Consider the following 18,501-nt stretch of genomic DNA (forward strand, 5'->3'; position numbering starts at 1 on the left):
TGAAGATGCAGCAAATCAGACTATTTCTATCCCCAGTAATCTCCGTATTCATTTACTGTGCTGGTATGTGTCCATAGCCTTTTTTTTTTTTTTTTTTTTTTTTTTTTTTTGTATCACCACTTGTCCTAGATTTAGCAGTATCTTAAGAATTTTCAGTGGTTTGTATTTTTTCAATTGTCTAAGTATAGTAAGCACAGAATCCTGGCTTATTAGACTTTACATGTCATTTCCAATGCCTCATTTTATAATGAGGAGCCTGTCACTTCACTGACATTTCTCAAAAGCTATTTCTATCCGTTAGTGCGTCTGTTTTCAGTTGTCTCAATTTTCTGCATCTTTACACCCAAAACCATTCATCTGTTTTGTTGTATTAATGGCCATGAGAAATACTGAAGACAGGCTATCTTAATTTTTGAGGCTCTCCCCTTCCAGGAGAGCCTTGTGAACAAGTACTAGTGTTATTAATCAGAGGACTTCAAGGGACTGCTGAAGTAAAAAAAAGGCCTCAACCTAGAAGTCTAGAATCAGTGTGGAAGCCCAGGCAATAGGCCCTACTTTTTTGATTTGTTGAATTGCCATTTAACAGTGGTCTTGATTCTTTCACTATCTTTGTTATCTGTAATGTTTTTTGTTTACTCTTGTGTTGGTTTTGGCTTTTAACGTTGTCCGTGATGATGGAAAAATGTGCAGTAATCTAGAAGATTTGCATTTGCTGATAAACTACACTGTTCACTTTGTAGATATGCTTAAGATGAGTGGATTGTATTACCTAATATGTCTGTGTATCTGTCCATCCATCCATCCATCCATCCTTTCTTCCATCCATCCATCCACCCATCCAGTATTGGTTCTACAGTAACTGATTTAGTGCTGGGAAACAGTGGAAGTGGGGGATACAGAAGACCTAATTAAGGGGTTTGTGTGGGAGAGAGAAATAACTAGCTTCTTCCTCCATTAAGTATTTCCTTGGAACTTTCTTCTGATTTTACAAAGTAATACAAATCAGAATGGTTGCTTTTACATCTATGTAAGTGTTCCGCAAATGGAATGATAAGTGTTTTTATACCTAAGTCATTATTGAGTTTAGAAATTAAAACTTCATTGGATGTCATACTTGAAGATTTATCTTTTTCTGAACCTCCAGTGGTTGATCAGAGGATATTGGGACAGTTCTATTTTTATACTTTTTATTTTTTGCTCTACCTCTAAAGAGCCAGTACATTAGAGAATAGTAACAACTCCAGTGATCCAGCTGTTTCATCACTGTTTTTGCATCAATGTTATAAAAGTGTATTTGTTTTGTTTTATTTCCGCTCCCCCCCCCCCCCCGGCCCCGCCAAGATGGTGTCTTGCTCTGTTGCCCAGGCTGGAGTGCAATGGTGCAGTCTCGTTTCAGTGCAACCTCCCACCTCCCAGGTTCAAGCGATTCTCCTGCCTCAGCCTCCTGAGTAGCTGGGATTATAGGCACCCGCCAGCACACCTGGCTAATTTCTGTATTTTTACTAGAGAGGGGGTTTCACTGTGTTGGCCAGGATGGTCTCAATCTCCTGACCTCGTGATCCACCCACCTCGACCTCCCAAAGTGCTGGGATTACAGGTGTGAGCCATCGCGCCCGGCCAAAAGTGTATGTTTTTAATGGAGTGTGATTTCTAAGATTGCGAAAACTGTTGATTACCAAACCTAGGCTTATTAGGGTTAGAATAAAATGGGTTTGTTTACCATTTGGATGATTGTCATTTTCTAGCTTTTCACTTTGGATTAAAGAAGTGACAAGTAGAAAAAAGAGTTAACAAAATAATACATTATTGCAGTTGGTTTTAAGTACTGTTGTAGCTGTAATAACTTGTTAAGTAGTATAAAGAGGAGGAAAAAAAAAAAAAATGATTTTATGGACCCAAAAGAGGAGATCTGTTAATGATTGTTGTCAGAAGTTTTCCTTATAAGAGTATTTAACTTTAAAATTTTCATGTGTGTTTATATCAAATCAGTCTGAAAAATCCTTTTTAGAGAGGTTAAATATTAGAATTAATCATGCAATCAAGAGAGTGCACAGCTAGCTAACCATTATCCTTCGTTTATGTCCACCACACCTCTTAATCCAGCTTGGAATGAGGAGTGGAGTTTGGTCCTCCACACTTGGTTTGCAAATAAAGAGATGAAGTTTCATGCCACATGTGCATGCTTGTTGGAGCCATTCGTATTTCCATGTATGCTGTTTTTACATTAATAATGCTGTAAAAGAAATGAGAGGTTGAGCTTCAGATTAAAATGGATACCCTGTCTCTACTAAAAAATACAAAAAAATAGCCGGGTGAGGTGGTGGGCGCCTGTAGTCCCAGCTACTCAGGAGGCTGAGCCAGGAGAATGGCGTAAACCCGGGAGGCGGAGCTTGCAGTGAGCCGAGATCCGGCCACTACACTCCAGCCTGGGTGACAGAGCGAGACTCCGTCTCAAAAAAAAAAAAAAAAAAAAAAAAAAAAAGGATACTAGTGGAAAGTACAGTAGTTTTCTTCCATAGGGAATATGTGATAGTCTATAAGGTATGAGTTTTCTCTAAACTTCCCAGAGAGAAGAATGATTCTCTTTTGACCAAGAGCCTAATGTAATATTTTTCCTGCTGAACAAATAGACTCTAATATAAAATGTTTCAGTCTTTTAACAGTCTGAATTTCAGAAGCAGATGGGAGAAGGGTGTTTAGCAAAGTTGATTTTTTTTTTTTTTTTTTTTTTTTTTTTTTTTTTTTGGAGACAGTTTCACTCTGTCTCCCAGGCTGGAGTGCAGTGGCGAGGTCTCACTCAGCTCACTGCAAGCTCCGCCTCCCGGGTTCCGCCATTCTCCTGCCACAGCCTCCCGAGTAGCTGCGACTATGGCCCCCGTCACTGCACCCGGCTAGTTTGTATTTTTTAGTAGAAACGGGGTTTCACCCTGTTAGCCAGGATGGTCTCCATCTCCTGACCTCGTGATCCACCCGCCTCGGCCTTCCAAAGTGCTGGGATTACAAGCGTGAGCCACCGCGCCCGGCCAGCAAAGTTGATGTTAAGAAAGAGTGTTATTTTCTCCTGTCAGATCTTTCCCTCAAGGATAAATAGGGGGAAATGTGATTTGCTAAAGAGCGCTGAAAACGTCAGTGACTTGTATGAAATAAACAGCATACAATGCCAGGAAACAAAGGGTATGATTTTGCGAGAGGCTTACAAGCTACGTAGAAAATTTATGGCTTGGCCGGGCGCGGTGGCTCAAGCCTGTAATCCCAGCACTTTGGGAGGCCGAGACGGGCGGATCACGAGGTCAGGAGATCGAGACCATCCTGGCTAACACGGTGAAACCCCGTCGCTACTAAAAAATACAAAAAAAAAAAAAAAAAAAAAAAAAACTAGCCGGGCGTGGTGGCAGGCGCCTGTAGTCCCAGCTACTCGGGAGGCTGAGCCAGGAGAATGGCGGGAACCCGGGAGGCGGAGCTTGCAGTGAGCTGAGATCGCGCCACTGCACTCCAGCCTGGGAGACAGAGCAAGACTCCTTCTCAAAAAAAAAGAAAAAAAGAAAATTTATGGCTTGGACAACACTTAGTCAACACATATCAAATTTATTTTTGTGTAATGTTAGATAAGCTTTTGTTTTTGTAGAAGTTCTGTTACATCTTTTGAAATACGTCCTAGAAATGATGGAATACTGTATAAGGAATATACAAGAAACCACCATAAGTTCTAAAGACAAAAACATGCCTAGAAATTCAAAGGGGTAGGAACATAACTACTTAGATGCATTTTTTGTTGGAGGTGGGGGATTCCACTCTTTTTAAGCTCTGATTATTTGTCATCTCATTCTACATTTATTCAGCTTTGTGTTAACCTTTATAACTCACTACGGTATTCTTTGAAATTCCCAAATCCTTATTTATTTGACTTTTCAAAACTACTTTTTGAGACCGAGCCCCACTCTGTCGCCCAGGCTGGAGTTCTGTGGCGCGAACTCAGCTCATTGCAAGCTCCGCCTCCCGGGTTCACGCCATTCTGTCTCAGCCTCCCGAGTAGCTGGGACTACAGGCGCCCGCCACATGCCCGGCTAATTTTTTGTATTTTCAGTAGAGACGGGGTTTCACCGCGTTAGCCAGGATGATCTCGATTTCCCGACGTGATCTGCCCGCCTCGGCCTCCAAAAGTGCTGGGTTTACAGGCGTGAGCCACCGTGCCCGGCCTTCAAAACTTGCTAACTGTAGAACACAGTGAAGTAACTTCCTCTGTTGAAATAAAATCTCATTTGATGAGGGTTTAAATACATCTGCTAAAAGTATAGATTTCTCGAAATACATTGATCATGATTCAAAGTATGGTGAATAAAAAAATTTTCTTTACCAAGTTTTCCTAATAATTTAATTGTAAAATGAAGTCCAAATACCAAGAGATATGACACTGATGTGATTGGTTCTTGGTTTGGCATGCTTTGGAAATTCTACTTTGTCTTGTGTATGCCAGTATGACCTACTTTTTGCCTGGCATGTTATACAATAGTAGATACAAATGGCTTTGAGGTGATGCTTTTAACTACCAAAATCACCATTAAATAGTAGAATGTCGACATCTTGGAAGTGAGTTGCTACTGCTGATGGTTTTCACGTCGTCTGCATTTGAATCTCTGTTGACTGAAACTAAGCTGTGTATTCTCACACTTTATACCATAGATTTTTGTGTGTGTAGGATTCCTTTTCAGTCAAATACGCACTTTGTTTTGAAAAGGAAACGATTTAAAAATGTATATTTACATTTGTCCCAAGGTAAAACGCTTTGGATGTGAGACTATCCGATTTACTGAAAATGTTATTTTTGGAAGCTGTCGTATTTTCAGACAATGCAAATTTCCTGTATTTACTCTAGTTTACTTGGAGAGGAGGATGTAGTGAGGTAAGAGGTCACAATTTAAATTTCACAATATAAGTTTGTCAAAAGGTACTGAGTACACCAGTGTTCTTTTAAAAGATCATTTAAGCTAACTTTATGTTCCATTTAAATGAGTTCCTTAAATGATATTTTAGCATATTAGAAACTAGCCCTTTCTCATCCTTTTCAAGTTAGGATTCATAGTGCCTACTCCTTCCTGGGTTTTTGGTGCTTCCTGGGAATCCGCTGTTCAAATCGGCATACCGTGGTGGAGCCTTTTTAAAATATGTATTTTCTCAGTTTGAAGGCTTATTTAAAATTAAAATAAATTATGAAAGTTTTCTGCTCTCAAAGATCTGTTTGGAAGAGTAAGTGTATTCAGTACTTCCTATGCCTTAATGTGTTTTCGATCTTAAACTAGTCTTCACAAGCTTTTACCACTCCAGTTGAGATGTACACGTTAACTTAGACTAATGTTTAAAAACAGATACTTAAAAGCAACGTACCATAAAAATCTTCAGAAATTGTTACAAAGAAGAGTGAAAGAAAACAAGGGGTTTTTACCATATGCATTTTCTGTTTTAAATTTAGCGTAGTGGATAATTTGTTTTAAAAATACATAATTTGTAGAATTACTGCCCAGTTTGTGTTTGAAACATAAATCCTGGGGTGGACGACATTAAATTTAAAAAAAAAGTGGGCATACAGTATATTTTAATTTTTCACACTGAATCGTACATTTGCGCTGTGCCTTATTTCTACCGTGTTCTTCCTACTGTTGGACATACAAAGAGACTTTCCTTAGAACTGTGACTTGATTAGATGCTGCAGGATACTGGATCCGGTCGGAGCACCGCGGAGCTTTCGAGATGCGGAGAAGCAAAGCTGGCCGCTAGTGGGCGCTGTGGCTCCGTGGAAGTCACGGACGAGCGTCGGCACCGGCGCTCGACCGAGAAAGTAGTGAGTTGTTCCTGCCAGCTCTGCTCTGGGGTCTTGCAGACGCCGTGTGAGAAGCACATGCCTTGACTTTTCCATCTCACACTCTCTAAATCTCTGGTCACTTTGGGAAGCCCGCGTGTCTCCTAGGGTCTAGTGAAACGGTCCCTGCGGTCGTGCCTGTGCCGGCGACACGCGGGGAAAGCTCCAGGGGCGCCCGGAGGGAAGGGAGACGCCCGCAGAGAAGGCGGGAGGCGACGACGCTCGGGCCCTGATTAGAGCTGCCAATTCCGGCGCCGCGTCGCGGGAATCGTCTTGCAATTCCCGGCCCCACTGACTGAAGAGGAGCTGTAGGCGATTGGTACCAAAATCAAGTGGGAAGCCCTCGCCGAGAGGCGTTGGGAGAAGCGCGCAGAAGCCGGGAGCTCTAAGGGTGTGCACGGAGTGCAAGTCCTGCATGCGGGGCAGCGCCGCATCTGCGGAGGGTAGGCGCCGAGCGGAGCCCGTTGCCTTCCGCACCGCGCGAGGTAAAGCCGCGCCCACTGATTCCGCCGAGGGGGAAGGCGCACCCGGGCGCGGGGACAGGTGGCCCGCTACTCTGCCGTTGCTGTTTCCGTCTGCACAGCGCCCAGGAGGCCTCTTGCCGCCCCGGGGGCGCCCTGTGCACGCGCGGAGCGCTTCTCCTGCCTGGCGTCTGCTCCGCTACCGCCGCCCGCGGGAGCCGGGGGCGGGGCTCACCTGTCAGCCCGAGCCCCGCCTCATGGCGCCCAATGTCGGGCGGAGATGGCGGACGGACGGACCGGTCGCCCAACCAGCGCACGGCTCCTGAGCCGCGGGCCAATGGGCTTCGCGCGGCGGGGCGGGGCCCCGCGTTTATAGCGCTCTGACAGCGCGCCGGCCGCGCTGACTCTCCTCGGCGGGGACCGCGGCGCCGGCCGAAGTGAGGAGCTGCGCACGCAGCGGGTCCCGGCGCCCTCCCCGCACACAAAGGCCCGCGCACGTCCGGAGTCCGCGGCGGGGACCGAGCTCCCTCCTGCCTGCCTTGGGGGCCGGGAGCCGCGCGGACTGAGGAGGCTCCTGCGCGCCCGGAGGCGTCCTACTCCGCTCCGTGCTCCGGGACATGGAACCGCGCCGACGCGGCGCCCGCGCACTCGGGCCGCTGCCCGCTGCACTGGATCTATAATCACAGGCGACCCTGCTCGGGGCGCAGCGCCCGTCGTTCGCGCCGGTAGTCTCTGCTCCGGGTCTTTGTGTCCCAGCCCGCACCCGCCCCGCGCCCACCCGCTCGCCGCGGCCGGCCCGGCACCCTGGAGCCACACGGGAGTCGGCCGTCCGAGCTGCGTCTGGCGCGGCGCCCCGGAACCCCAAGTCTGCCGCGCCACCGCGCCCCGCGCGTGCGCTCCCGCCCCGCGCCCTGAGGGCCCTGGAGGGCGAGCGCACCTGGCCCGGCGACCGCTGGAGCTGCGCAGCGCGCCCCGGAGCTGCTTGCGGGCGCCTGCTCTCTTCCCCGCCAGTCTGCCCTGGAGGATTGGGGGTCCCAGCCTGCGTCCCGTCCGTCCCTTCTTGGCCCGGAGTGCGTGGAGCTGGGAGTGGCTTCGCCATGGCTGTGAGGAGGGACTCCGTGTGGAAGTACTGCTGGGGAGTTTTGATGGTTTTATGCAGAACTGCGATTTCCAAATCGATAGTTTTAGAGCCTATCTATTGGAATTCCTCGAACTCCAAGTAAGTGGCGTCCGCGATCCCCCTAGGTCCTCACCCCGGGGTCCGCCGCGCCGTCCAGGCTGGAGGAGGGGTCAGTCCGCGGGGCCTCGGAGCCTGTTTCTGGAACCTCGGTTCCCCGTCCCCCACCCCCAACCCCCGTCCCATTTCACTAGGTGGAGACTCCTCGCTCGCCTTTCCAACCCGAGCGCCCCTGGAAGGGACGGTCTCCTCGCCTTTCCTCCCCCGAGCGCTCCCGGGCGCTAAAAGCTCCTATCGGCTCCGGTGACACGTCCGGGAAGGTATCAGATGGCGATACCTGACCCTCTGTTGTTTTCGAGGACGAAGGACATGGCCACAGTCTAGGCTGGCCGGCGCGCAGGGACTGGCGGGCTCTGGAGAGAGGCGGAGATGCTGCATTAACCGGGAGCGCGGGCGGCGGGGTCCGGGGCCCGCGGGCGACCGGGGTGGCAGGACGCGGGCAGCGGAGCGCGTGCTGGAGAGGGGAGCCTGGGGTCGCTACGCTGCCCGCAGAGCGCTGGAGCCGGTGCACCTTGGCACCGCGCCGCCAGCCCGAGGGTGCGCGGGGAGCTCGCCTGCTTCGCAGGAGAACTCGGGCGGCGAGCCCTTTTCTCCGCGCCCGGGAGACGGGCCTTAGGCTTCTCCCTGAGGGCCCGCCGCGCCTCGGCCTCCCGCTTCGTTCTTAAGCCGGTAGCCCCGGAGTATGCGGTCTCGATAGCCGACCTGATTGTAATGCACTTTCTATAAAAGCTTAGGGCCCTGCCCAGTCGACACTGCTCCTGAAGCCTTCTCCCTTGGGACCCTGGTAGGAATGGGATCCTTAGGATCAGACTCGCTCTTATCGGACGCTACAGCCGGGAGCGAGCCAGGCCTTGTGGAGAGTAACTTTCAGTTTGGGCCACCAGAGTGCATTCAGAATTTAGAAAATGCCATCCATCCCTAAATCTGTGTGGTCATAACTCGTAGTCATTTGGCCATTCAGTACTGTATATCCCCTGATTTCGAATCACAGCCAAAACATGTTTTACAGAATCATGGAATTGTGGTCTCGGGAAACTTGGAGAAGAAGTATGCAGACATTAGCTGGTTTCTGGAGAAAACGTTTGAGATCAGAAGTAAAATCAATGACCTAATTGAAGTTGAGCAAGTTGGGCCTGGTTTTAGGAGAAAAGAAATGGGGGATTGATTTAGAAATCACGTCTTAATTAAAGGAGTGTGTCCGTTCTCTTAAAAGTGTCAAATTTCAAATTCACTAACATGTTAACCAAGTATCCCTTTACGGAAAGGGCAAAAACGTCGGTTACAAATCGGTTTAAACAAATGTTTGTATGATGCTAGAAGGCACTTTCAACACCGCTCATTCGGAGAAGTTACTTAGCTCAGTCTCCTTCTATGTAGTCTGCTCTTGCATGGATTGTATTTTTAATGTAAATTATTGTATTTTCTGATGAAGTACTGGCGGCGGCATCTTTGCATCGATGCCGGCTCGGGAGGCGCCAGGTGGTGCCGGAAGGAGCCGGGCTAGGACCTCGTGCTGCAGCGGGCCCCGGAGTCCGGGGGAGGCAGGCGGGCGGGCGGGCGGGCGGGCGAGGCGGCCGCGGGGAGCCCGCGGCGCAGCTGTCCGCCCGGTGCCTCCAGAGGTCACTCTTCCATGCGGAATCGCGCAGCGCCGGGCCTCGCCCCTCCCCCAGGCAGCCTGCTCCAGCCACTCTGCACTTTCACTGACCGGCTCTCTTTAGGGCTGATTTTTTTTTTCTATAAGGATTTAATATTTCTGCTTAAATCTAGTTGAAAAAATTCCGTTAGCCTCTTCAGCGTTTAGTTCAGTGTGTGTGTATCTTTATCTTTGCGTTATTATTAACTATTAGTTTGTGTGTATCCGGTAGGAGGATTAGAAATACCTAGTTGAGAGAAAAAGAAAGGTAGAACAATAGTTATTTCAACCTAAGGTTTCGACATTAATAACTTCTTTTTGTAATGTGTTGAGGTGGGGGGTCCCGGGGGGAGGTGACAGGTATTTACCTCCCCCCCCCCCCCCCCCCCGCATTCTGATGATGAGGGTGAGTCTGTCTTTCCCAGCTATGTCCAGACCTGCGAGGCCCCTGCGTTTCGGGAAGCCTGCCGTTTGCGCGGCTGAGGTTGCTGCTGCTGTCTTGTCCTCCACAGGCAGCATTTCTTTTAAAATTCTCCTGATAACGGCCTGCCTGGATGACTGGATAATGTGTCCCTGGAAAAGGTCTCCTTTGCAGCTGAATGCTAGCTCCAGAGATCAGAAAGATTTCTTCCTGTAGGAGCCATAGGAAAGAGCCCTCTCTGAGTTTTTGAGAATGCATACAACGCCCTGATGCCAGGGGGTCGCTTTCCTTGGGGAAGTTTTATATTTATTTCCGGGGGAAAGTTTCAGTTGGTAAATATGATGTGGCAGGAAGGTAATCAAATGCATTGAAGTTTCACATCAGTTCCTATGAACTGTGGAACAATTCATTTGTAATGAAGCCGCCATCAGTAATTAGATTTGTTTCATTCAGAGGTCAGCTTTTTTAGCAGGTGGTCGACACAGGGAGCATGCAGCAGCTGTTTGGATACAGGGTCCAGAAAACCCTTTGTAAATTCAGCGTCTCCGTAACTACTTTAATCACATTGTTGGCTGGCCCGCCGCTGACTGTATGTAATAATGGAAAGATGTCCTGCGTGCTGAAACAGTAGCTGCCCTGTTAGGTTATTCACATTGCTTTGATATGTTCTGGTAGAGTTGGGTCTGTTGTAGCCATTTTGGTTGTTTAAAGTTTTTGTTTGTTTTTTGTTTTTTGTTTTTTTTTTTTAATTCAGAGAACAGTAATGCCTAGCTTCCATTTTTAACTAACACTTCAGTGAAACATTTTTTTTCCAAGAGGGAAAAAATTTTGGCCTAAGTAAAGTAGTAGGCTCTTTTTCAAACAAAAATTAATTTAATTTTAATGTGAGCAAATCTGTATTGGTATGGTGTTCTTCAATGCATTACACTGACTTTGTTGAGAATTTCGAGTACTCATGCCTTACGTCTGGGGTTGCCATTCCCTATGCATTACATACTAGTTAGTTAACATAGCATGTGGCTTTTCCCATGTAATTTTTTCTCTATGTAATACTGGTACATAGAATGACTTGATACAAAAGAATGGCTGGCTAATATCCAGATAACGTATAATACATGGGCTTCACCACAATCAGGCTCTGAATAAATACAGACCTGTCAGAGATTGATAAAATAAACTACAATGGATAGTGCTGTTTAAACAGTCCATTCAATAACATATATAAGCCAGCCTGCCTTCCATTGTGTCTGAAATTCTTATTTTTGTAGGTAAACAAATGCACATTCAGCACTGATTGAATAGCCCCTTGAACTATGCTCCACAGTTTGCGTTTGGGTTAATCTTGTCGGTTTTAATATAGAGAGAAAAAAGCTCAAAGCACCAGGGGTGGAATTGTTAGTGCTTTCACATCCACATTCCTCACATTTTGTCAGGATGATAAACTGTAGGTAATGGACTGTCGTCGTTCTACAGGACAACTGAGCCAGGCAGAGCACAAAGACCAAGCAAAAACGACACCTCACAACATGCTTGGTAGCCTTGTTTTCAGATGAGAATTTATTTGAGAATCATGTGTCTAGGGACTGCACATCTTAACCTCAACAATTACAGCTTCAAGCCTCAGAAACAGAAGCTAGAGGTTAAGATGATTTGTTAAGCACTCGGTTCTAAATCTTTTACAAAGCATAAGCTGTTGACGCTTGTCCTACTGATGCAAAGAAATGCAAATGACTCCAACATTTCCAAAGGCTTCTGACTTAAGCTAAAGTATGTGGACAGGTGAATTAGCCATTGACCTGAAGACCAGCTAAAAACTACGCGTTTGAATGGTTTCTCCATGTAGAGTCAGCTGAAGAACAATTGGTAGATTTATATTAAAACCTCTTGTCTGTAAACTTACTGAGGTACATCCTTCAGTTGGTGGATCAGTGAGATAATTGCCTTCAGATGAACAAGTGACTGGAGCAACTAAATCTTTGGTGTCTTTCCTTCCACTGAAATCTTCCAGGTAGCTCCCGAGAGCTTCAGTGTGACACCAAACTCCGGGCGACGTTTTAGAGTGCGTTCACCTAATGGGAAACTATTAGATCCCAGCGTGACTGCAGTAATGCGTCATAGGAATGGGAGTGGCAGGGAAAAAGGAAATACAGATTGTAGACCCTAATACAGAAATTTTTAGGAAAGGTATTTCTTTAACATTTTATGAAACCTTCATTCTTAAAATGCTTAATTGCAAATTAGACAAAAAAGAAGTGCTCTTCTAAGGAAGATGATTAAACTGGTCCTCCTATCAGCCTAATCTCTGCCTGCCTTTGCTGCTGACATAAAGAACCTGTTTTTCAGGTCACTTAATATACATCTACATAGATTTGCTTATGAGCTCACCCTTTGTGTAGCGGAGTAGAGCCTTAAAGAGGAGTGCTCAACTGTTTAAAATATTTTGATTAAAATATACAGAACCCATAGAACTATAAGCTTCTAGTCAGGAATTAGCTCTTTCAGGGAAGAGCTCCCCCCTTCTTTTTAAGGGGGGAATTAGAAAGAGGCTGGGGGAGGAATATAAGAACAGCAAAGAAGGAAGGATAGCAAATGGGACATGTTCCGAACAGCTTGGAAAAACTCCTGTGGCTTCATTGTCTCTATAAAGCCAAAGAATACAAAGACATAAGTAATTCAGCCCTTCTCCCATGATGGAAGGTGGAAGCCGTCGACATGCCTCCCCTGTTTAACTTGTTTAACTCCCATTTTAAATTCAGCACCATACTGGCCGTGTGAACTCTGAAGATTTCTTTAGTAATCCATTTTGTAGTTCCGAATCAAAAACAAAGTGAAAGGGTCTGACACAATTTGCTTTTATTTTTAGGCAAATCAACCCTGGTCATAGTTAATAAGGGGATTACAACTCAGACTAGGTCTTTACAGATGTGATGTAAATCAAGGGCAGAGTATAAAGAAACTGATCCCTTTTGATTGAAGTATGGTAAAAAGGCATAGAGAAACTAGCAGCAGTAATCTGATTGTATGGCAATAAAACCACCATTTTCTGTCTTTCAGATAAAAATAATGTGGTAAATCCATGCAGTTCATAAGATGTAAAGGCAGATAAAGGGTGAAGCCATGGCAACATATAGATTAGCTTGATGTTAGAAATGACACGTCTCTGAAAAGGGTGCGGGACGAAGGCCCTTGCCTCCAGGCTGTTGGGCATTATGTGAGAACCACACAGACTTGGAAACTGGGATTAGGAAGTATGAAAGCTCTACTTGTGGTCTGGGATGGCTGAGGCGGTAAAGAAAAGCTGCTCAGTTCTTGCTCATTGGTGGTGGATAATATGGCAAAGGTAGATTTCATTGACAGCCTTTTTTATAGATTGAGATCGAGGCTGATTAAAACTTCAGATCACTGCAGTTGTTAGGGCCTGGGAGATTTTCCTTTTTAACTCCTGGCCTAACAGCGGCAGCCGTTCTGTAGGATTAACTGCACTTCGCGGTCGTTGCCTTAATCTATTTGGGCTTCAGGCAGGGACATGCTGGGAAGGAACAGAGACCAGAGGGGATAGGTAGGGCTGGGGTTATCTGAAAAGAAAACAGAGACCTTTTGATTTCAGCCATCTTTTCAGGCCCAGCTCCCTCGCCCGCTGCATGGGAGAAGCAAAGGTAAACAGGACGCATTGTCCCTCTCCCTCAGCCGCAGAGCTCTTCTGGGAGTTTTGTCTTTCCCACCCTGGAAAAAAAGATATAATACAGTTTTTAAAAGGGGAGGGGGGAATTAAGTTTTCATTCAAATGAATAGTAATCCAAGATGCCAGAAGCAGTGGGCTCTACCTACATGTAATTTTACACATAAATGTGAGTCTTAAACTTTGAGTTGAATGGGGTAGGCTACATTACCGTAAACTACAGGATTATAAAAATGTTAATGCTGCCCAGCTTTAAAGTCAAAAACAAAAAAAATCTCTGTGCTGTTGTTGTCCTGAACAACCTTGTAAATAAGCTAGACTTTTGTTTTTGCCTTCCATACTCTCCATTTCAGCCATGAAACAAAATAAGTCATTGAAACCACGATTGGGTTCCATGCAGAGTGACATCCGCAATTGGGTCAAGCCAGAAGGAAATACTTGCTCGATTGCCTCCTATTTGGCATCATAGAAAAGTCTTGGCACTTCTTTGGGAGAGTCTGAACTCTCAAGACATTGAAAATGCCAAAGGCTGCAAACACCCTGAGTGTCTTTCTTGATGGAGTGCGTCTTGGTGTGTTTTACAGAGGGGAATTCAGTGCTGTTGTTTTTTGTTGTGTTTTTGTTTTTGTTTTTGTTTTTAACAGCAACATAGGGCCCTTCTAGACTCTTGGATTCTCTAAGTGTCTGACGAAAATGGTCATTAAATAGTAAATATTATATTTTAGACCCATTTCACTGATTTTGCTCCAAATTCTCAACTGACTTGAGCATCTGTTTGGGGCTGTAGATATATTGCCTTTGTTGCCTGTTTTTCTCATTACTATGGGAATTACTATAGCCACTACTATGTAGCTCTCATAGACTGAAAACATTTTTAAAGTATTGCATATAGGCTGGCCATATCCAGTGCCTGTTACTTTAGCTTCTTTTTCTGACTTAATTCAGCAACCTGTATTAATAGATCCATTTCATTTGTCTAGCTTCATCAGAGAAGGGATACCCCCTAATTTACAAGCTGGTCACATCCAAGCACCTTGCATTCTACACTTGACAATGATTGCTAATGGCCCATTCAACTAAAGTATTTGCTTGTTAACAGGGAACAGAGCATGATAAATGTCCAGCAAGCTTGCCGCCTCCTTCAGCTTTTCAAACGCAGACTGGTGCATATTTATGGCAGGCAAATGACAAAAGAAAAAGCTGAATTGCCCTGGCCTCCAGCTTTCTATCAGAAACAGGGTTAAAGTGATTAAAGCAATCATTCAAGAAAGCCCTGCCATTTATTTACTAACCTTCATCCAACATTTAGCTTTGCAGTCTACCTGTGAGAAGATATTTCAGAAGTATTAGAGATAAGGAAGGAAGATCTAGCAAATCAGTGAAAAGAGTAGGTGACCGGTTATAAAATGCTTTCCATGCACATCGAATGCCAGGCAAACCTATTTCTGTTATTCCAGCAGAGATCAGCAGTGGCTCTAGACTATTAACATGTTTTCCTTTCATGTATAAATTCAAATATGTAATTCTAGTCCAAAACATTCTGTGGCTGGTAGGTACATACATACTTGCTGATTTCAAATAAGAAAACATAGCAAGGGAAAGCTCCATTAAACAAGTTGTTTCTGCCCTTAGTAATTCTCTAAACAAAATAGGAAGAAAAAGTAGGTAGTAGTGGAGTATTAATAGTGTGCTCTTTTCATTCTCTAACCCCCGAGTAGGTAAGCGTTCAAACTGCTCTGTGGGGGGCATACAGTTAGAGCCCCGTGAATGAACCACTGCTGTTCTGCCATACTTTATTAATTTATTTATATTATTATTTTATTGTTTTTATATATTATAATTGTTTATATTACTAGTATATTTTCTCAATTTAAATCCTGTTGCATCCAATTTTAATTACAGTATTTGTATCTGTCTTCCCATACTTGCTACCCACGTACATACCCATTGCCACTGCGGCCTCACCCATGTTTTCCGTGTATACCACTCTCATATCACCCCAGAATAATTATGAGTGCTACCCAGACTTTTGAAACCAGTAGAGTCAACATGTTTGTGTTTGAGGAAAGCCTGTAATGCTTTAGCATTTTTGGCAGGGGTGTATGTGTGTTTAAGTGGGGTGGGCGCAACTCCGTATTGTCTGCCCATTCTACTGTTGTTCCCAATCCACGCTCCCTGCGGGGCACCTAACCTGTGTGCATGGCAAAGAATTTCCGACCTTCAGAGCAAGAAGTGTTTCTCAGTTGATCTCTTCCAGCCTAAGGTTATAGCTGGTGAATTACAATCATTGCTCTTTCCACACCTTTACCTGGACTTACCATGGCCCTAAAATATTTGCCCAGAATCAGAATTGTCTAATGAGTGAGTGGGGCAGGGCAGATCATGTTCAAGACCAGCTGAGAATGTACCTAGTTGCAGAAGAAGTTAGAAAATGTCATCTTTTACTTATCTACCAGAAATATATTCGAGGTACATTTTATATTTTTTTTAAAAAGCGAGTTCTGATAGGCCTTGAATCCGCCCTTTCTATGGGAAAATGAATCATTATTATAATGGACTATCCAGTAAAGTTCATGATTTCTCCTAGACATGTTCTGTCTCTTTCTGACATAGATGAAGAGTGATCTCTTTAAGTCTTTTCTTCGTAATCCGTAGCGCTTTGTACTTTGATGTACTTAGAAAAAACCATTTACACGGTACCTCATGATTGATGGGCAAGTCTTCACCACTCTGCCTGTCCTAAAAGTCAGGGACACACCTCCTTCATTTCATCAGTCCCTACTTCTGTCCAGCATTGGCATTCAGTAAGCTTTAGTGGAATGGATAGACAACCCAGATTTATGTTGATGGCAGCTTACCCTGTCTTAACTGTCATCCTTCTGCTACGAGACGTGGATGGGACCTGAGTCCATGGGACTGCTCAGAGGTCCCTGGCTCTTGAACTTTAGGGCACCAGAATCCCCTGCAGGGCTTGAGAAAACACGGGCTTCTGGGCCCCATCCCCAGAGTTCCTGATTCCTGAGGTCTGGGGTGGAGCTTGAAGATGGACATGTTTAACAAGCTCCCAGGTGATGCTGGCCAACTGCTGCCTCAAGGCCACACTGAGAACCGTCGCCCTACACCAGCCTTTCTGGGAAAACAACTCAACATGAAAGCTGTTTGGGAATCTCTGAAGAAATCTGTGGTCCCTGCCTTGTTGGGGGAGCAACAGGAATCTAAACCGTTGATGGTGGAGAATTTGTTGTTAATTCAACAAGCAACTATTCAGTGTTAGGCCTGTTACTTGGCTCTAACAATACAAGGCAGAATGACCTGTACCCTCGAGATTTAAAGTCTAAGTCCAGTAGAGAGAAACCCAGGTGGGAGCAAGCATATTTAGAGGTAGGTGCCTGGTGCAAGGTGGGGACACAGAAGAAGGGAATGGCATTTGCCCCTGGAGGGGTCTGGAAACAGCCCAGGGGAGGAGGAGCTTGAGTCTTGAAATACTGTGGGTATCTCTAAGCAAAGTCACAGTAGACAGCTGAAATAAAGAAAATAGTAAGCAAGCCAAAGGAACAGTATTTCAGCCCAGGGCAGTGTGTGTCTATCACGTCCACCTGTGAACATGCCCCAGGATTCCCTACATCAGGCCATTGCTCAAGACAGATGCCTCACAAGAACAGCTAAACCACTGATTTCAGCTACCTTTTCATGTGAGAATTATCAGTACCTACTGCTTTTCAAAATAAGTATGATCATAGATAGGTGAGACTATTCAGTTTCGCAAAGACAGTAGGGCAAGTGCCATTGTAGTTTAATTAAGGGCACATGCTTTAGAGTTGGGCTGTGTGAGTCCAATCCCAGTTTAGCCATTTATTAGCTGTGTAGCTTTAGGAGCAGTAGCCTTAGTGTCTCTCAGTTGTCGCATCTCTAAAATAGGGACAATAATATAATAGTGCTGAATAAAAGAGTAACACAATTTTGGTCAACATTTAGTGTATTTAAAGAGCTAAGCTCCGTGATTGGCACAGTGAACCAATCAATAAAACACCAGTTGTTATTAATAAAAGTCAGTTGAATGTGTACTGTGTGCCTGGCCATGGTTCAATTTGCCTTTGCATACAAGGAAAAAATTAAAATACTCTGTTAATAAAGACTATAGCATAATACTTTCACCTTGAACTCCTTGATGTTAATTTATTTTGTTTATCTGCCAAACTTCTACTCATTCCTTATGACTTTCTGCTACGTGAGACACCCTTTGTTTTTCTTTTGTCCTGCTAAATTAAGTTCTCTCTCCTCTGCTTTCCTACTTTTGGTGCTTTCTTAAAACACTTTTAACCCTGGACTTTCTCATGCCACTGTGCAACTGTGGACTGAGCGGAGGCTCTTTGAATTCATTTTGTGTATTCTAGTAGAGAGTACGGTGAACAGTTGGGTTGTTGAAGGAATACATTAATTCAACCTGGAGGGATAGGCAGTGTTGTATTTTTTACATGGATCTTACATGATATTTAGAAAACTGCCTAACTGGTGGACGTTGTTTTATTAACAGCGTTTTGTGTATAGCACTCACTATGTGCCAGCTGCTGTTCTAACTGCCTGACAAATACCCCTAAAACCTTCATGGTAACTGTGTGAGGGAAGTACTTTTATTGTATCCATAATACCAATGGGGAGACTGTGGCCAAATTGGTTAATTAACTTAGCCAAAGTCATATTGAACTAATAAGTGGATTTAAACCCAGCTAGTCTGGGGCCAGCGTCCCTCTTTTAATCCTCTGCCTCCTGCTTATTTTGGTGCATGGAGTAGTCTTTGTCATATAACTAAATTAAGCATGCATTTGCTTAAAACAGTGCATACATGATGGATCAAAAAGTTTGTGGTATAATTGTTTTAATTCTGTCATTATCCATTTTGATTTATAGTCACGTTCTTATGATAGTCATGTAGTTTTAAATGGAACCTTTGAATCTTTGATATAATAAGTTTATGTCAAATCTTGGGTATAATAAGATTATACCCAATGGAAACAAAATAATGATCAGCCCATTTAAAGGATGACTGGAGAGTTATTACAATATATAATAGTCATGCATATACTGAGTATTATTCCTTTGACTGGTAACATTTTCCTTTTAAAAATTGAAACATTCGATTGTTCCTTGTTGGGAGAAAAAGAGGTCAGATTTTTGAGGGGAGATCCATTTGGTGAGATGCTGAGTGTGTGTCAAGC

General features: G+C 44.8%; 1 protein-coding gene across 3 annotated transcripts in view; it reads left to right on the forward strand.

The window, feature by feature from the left end:
* The first annotated feature begins 6,714 nt into the window (after nt 1–6,714).
* LOC105485332 (ephrin B2) overlaps nt 6,715–18,501 on the forward strand; it is a 45,809-nt gene continuing 34,022 nt past the window's right edge. For all 3 annotated transcript variants that reach the window (XM_011747618.3, XM_071081062.1, XM_071081063.1), the window contains exon 1: nt 6,715–7,534. In XM_011747618.3, the coding sequence (XP_011745920.1) occupies nt 7,413–7,534 (122 nt within the window). In that variant the 5' untranslated portion in view covers nt 6,715–7,412. The remainder of the gene's footprint in view (nt 7,535–18,501) is intronic.

This window comes from Macaca nemestrina, chromosome 16 (assembly GCF_043159975.1).
Source record: "Macaca nemestrina isolate mMacNem1 chromosome 16, mMacNem.hap1, whole genome shotgun sequence".
Classification (NCBI taxonomy): domain Eukaryota; kingdom Metazoa; phylum Chordata; class Mammalia; order Primates; family Cercopithecidae; genus Macaca; species Macaca nemestrina.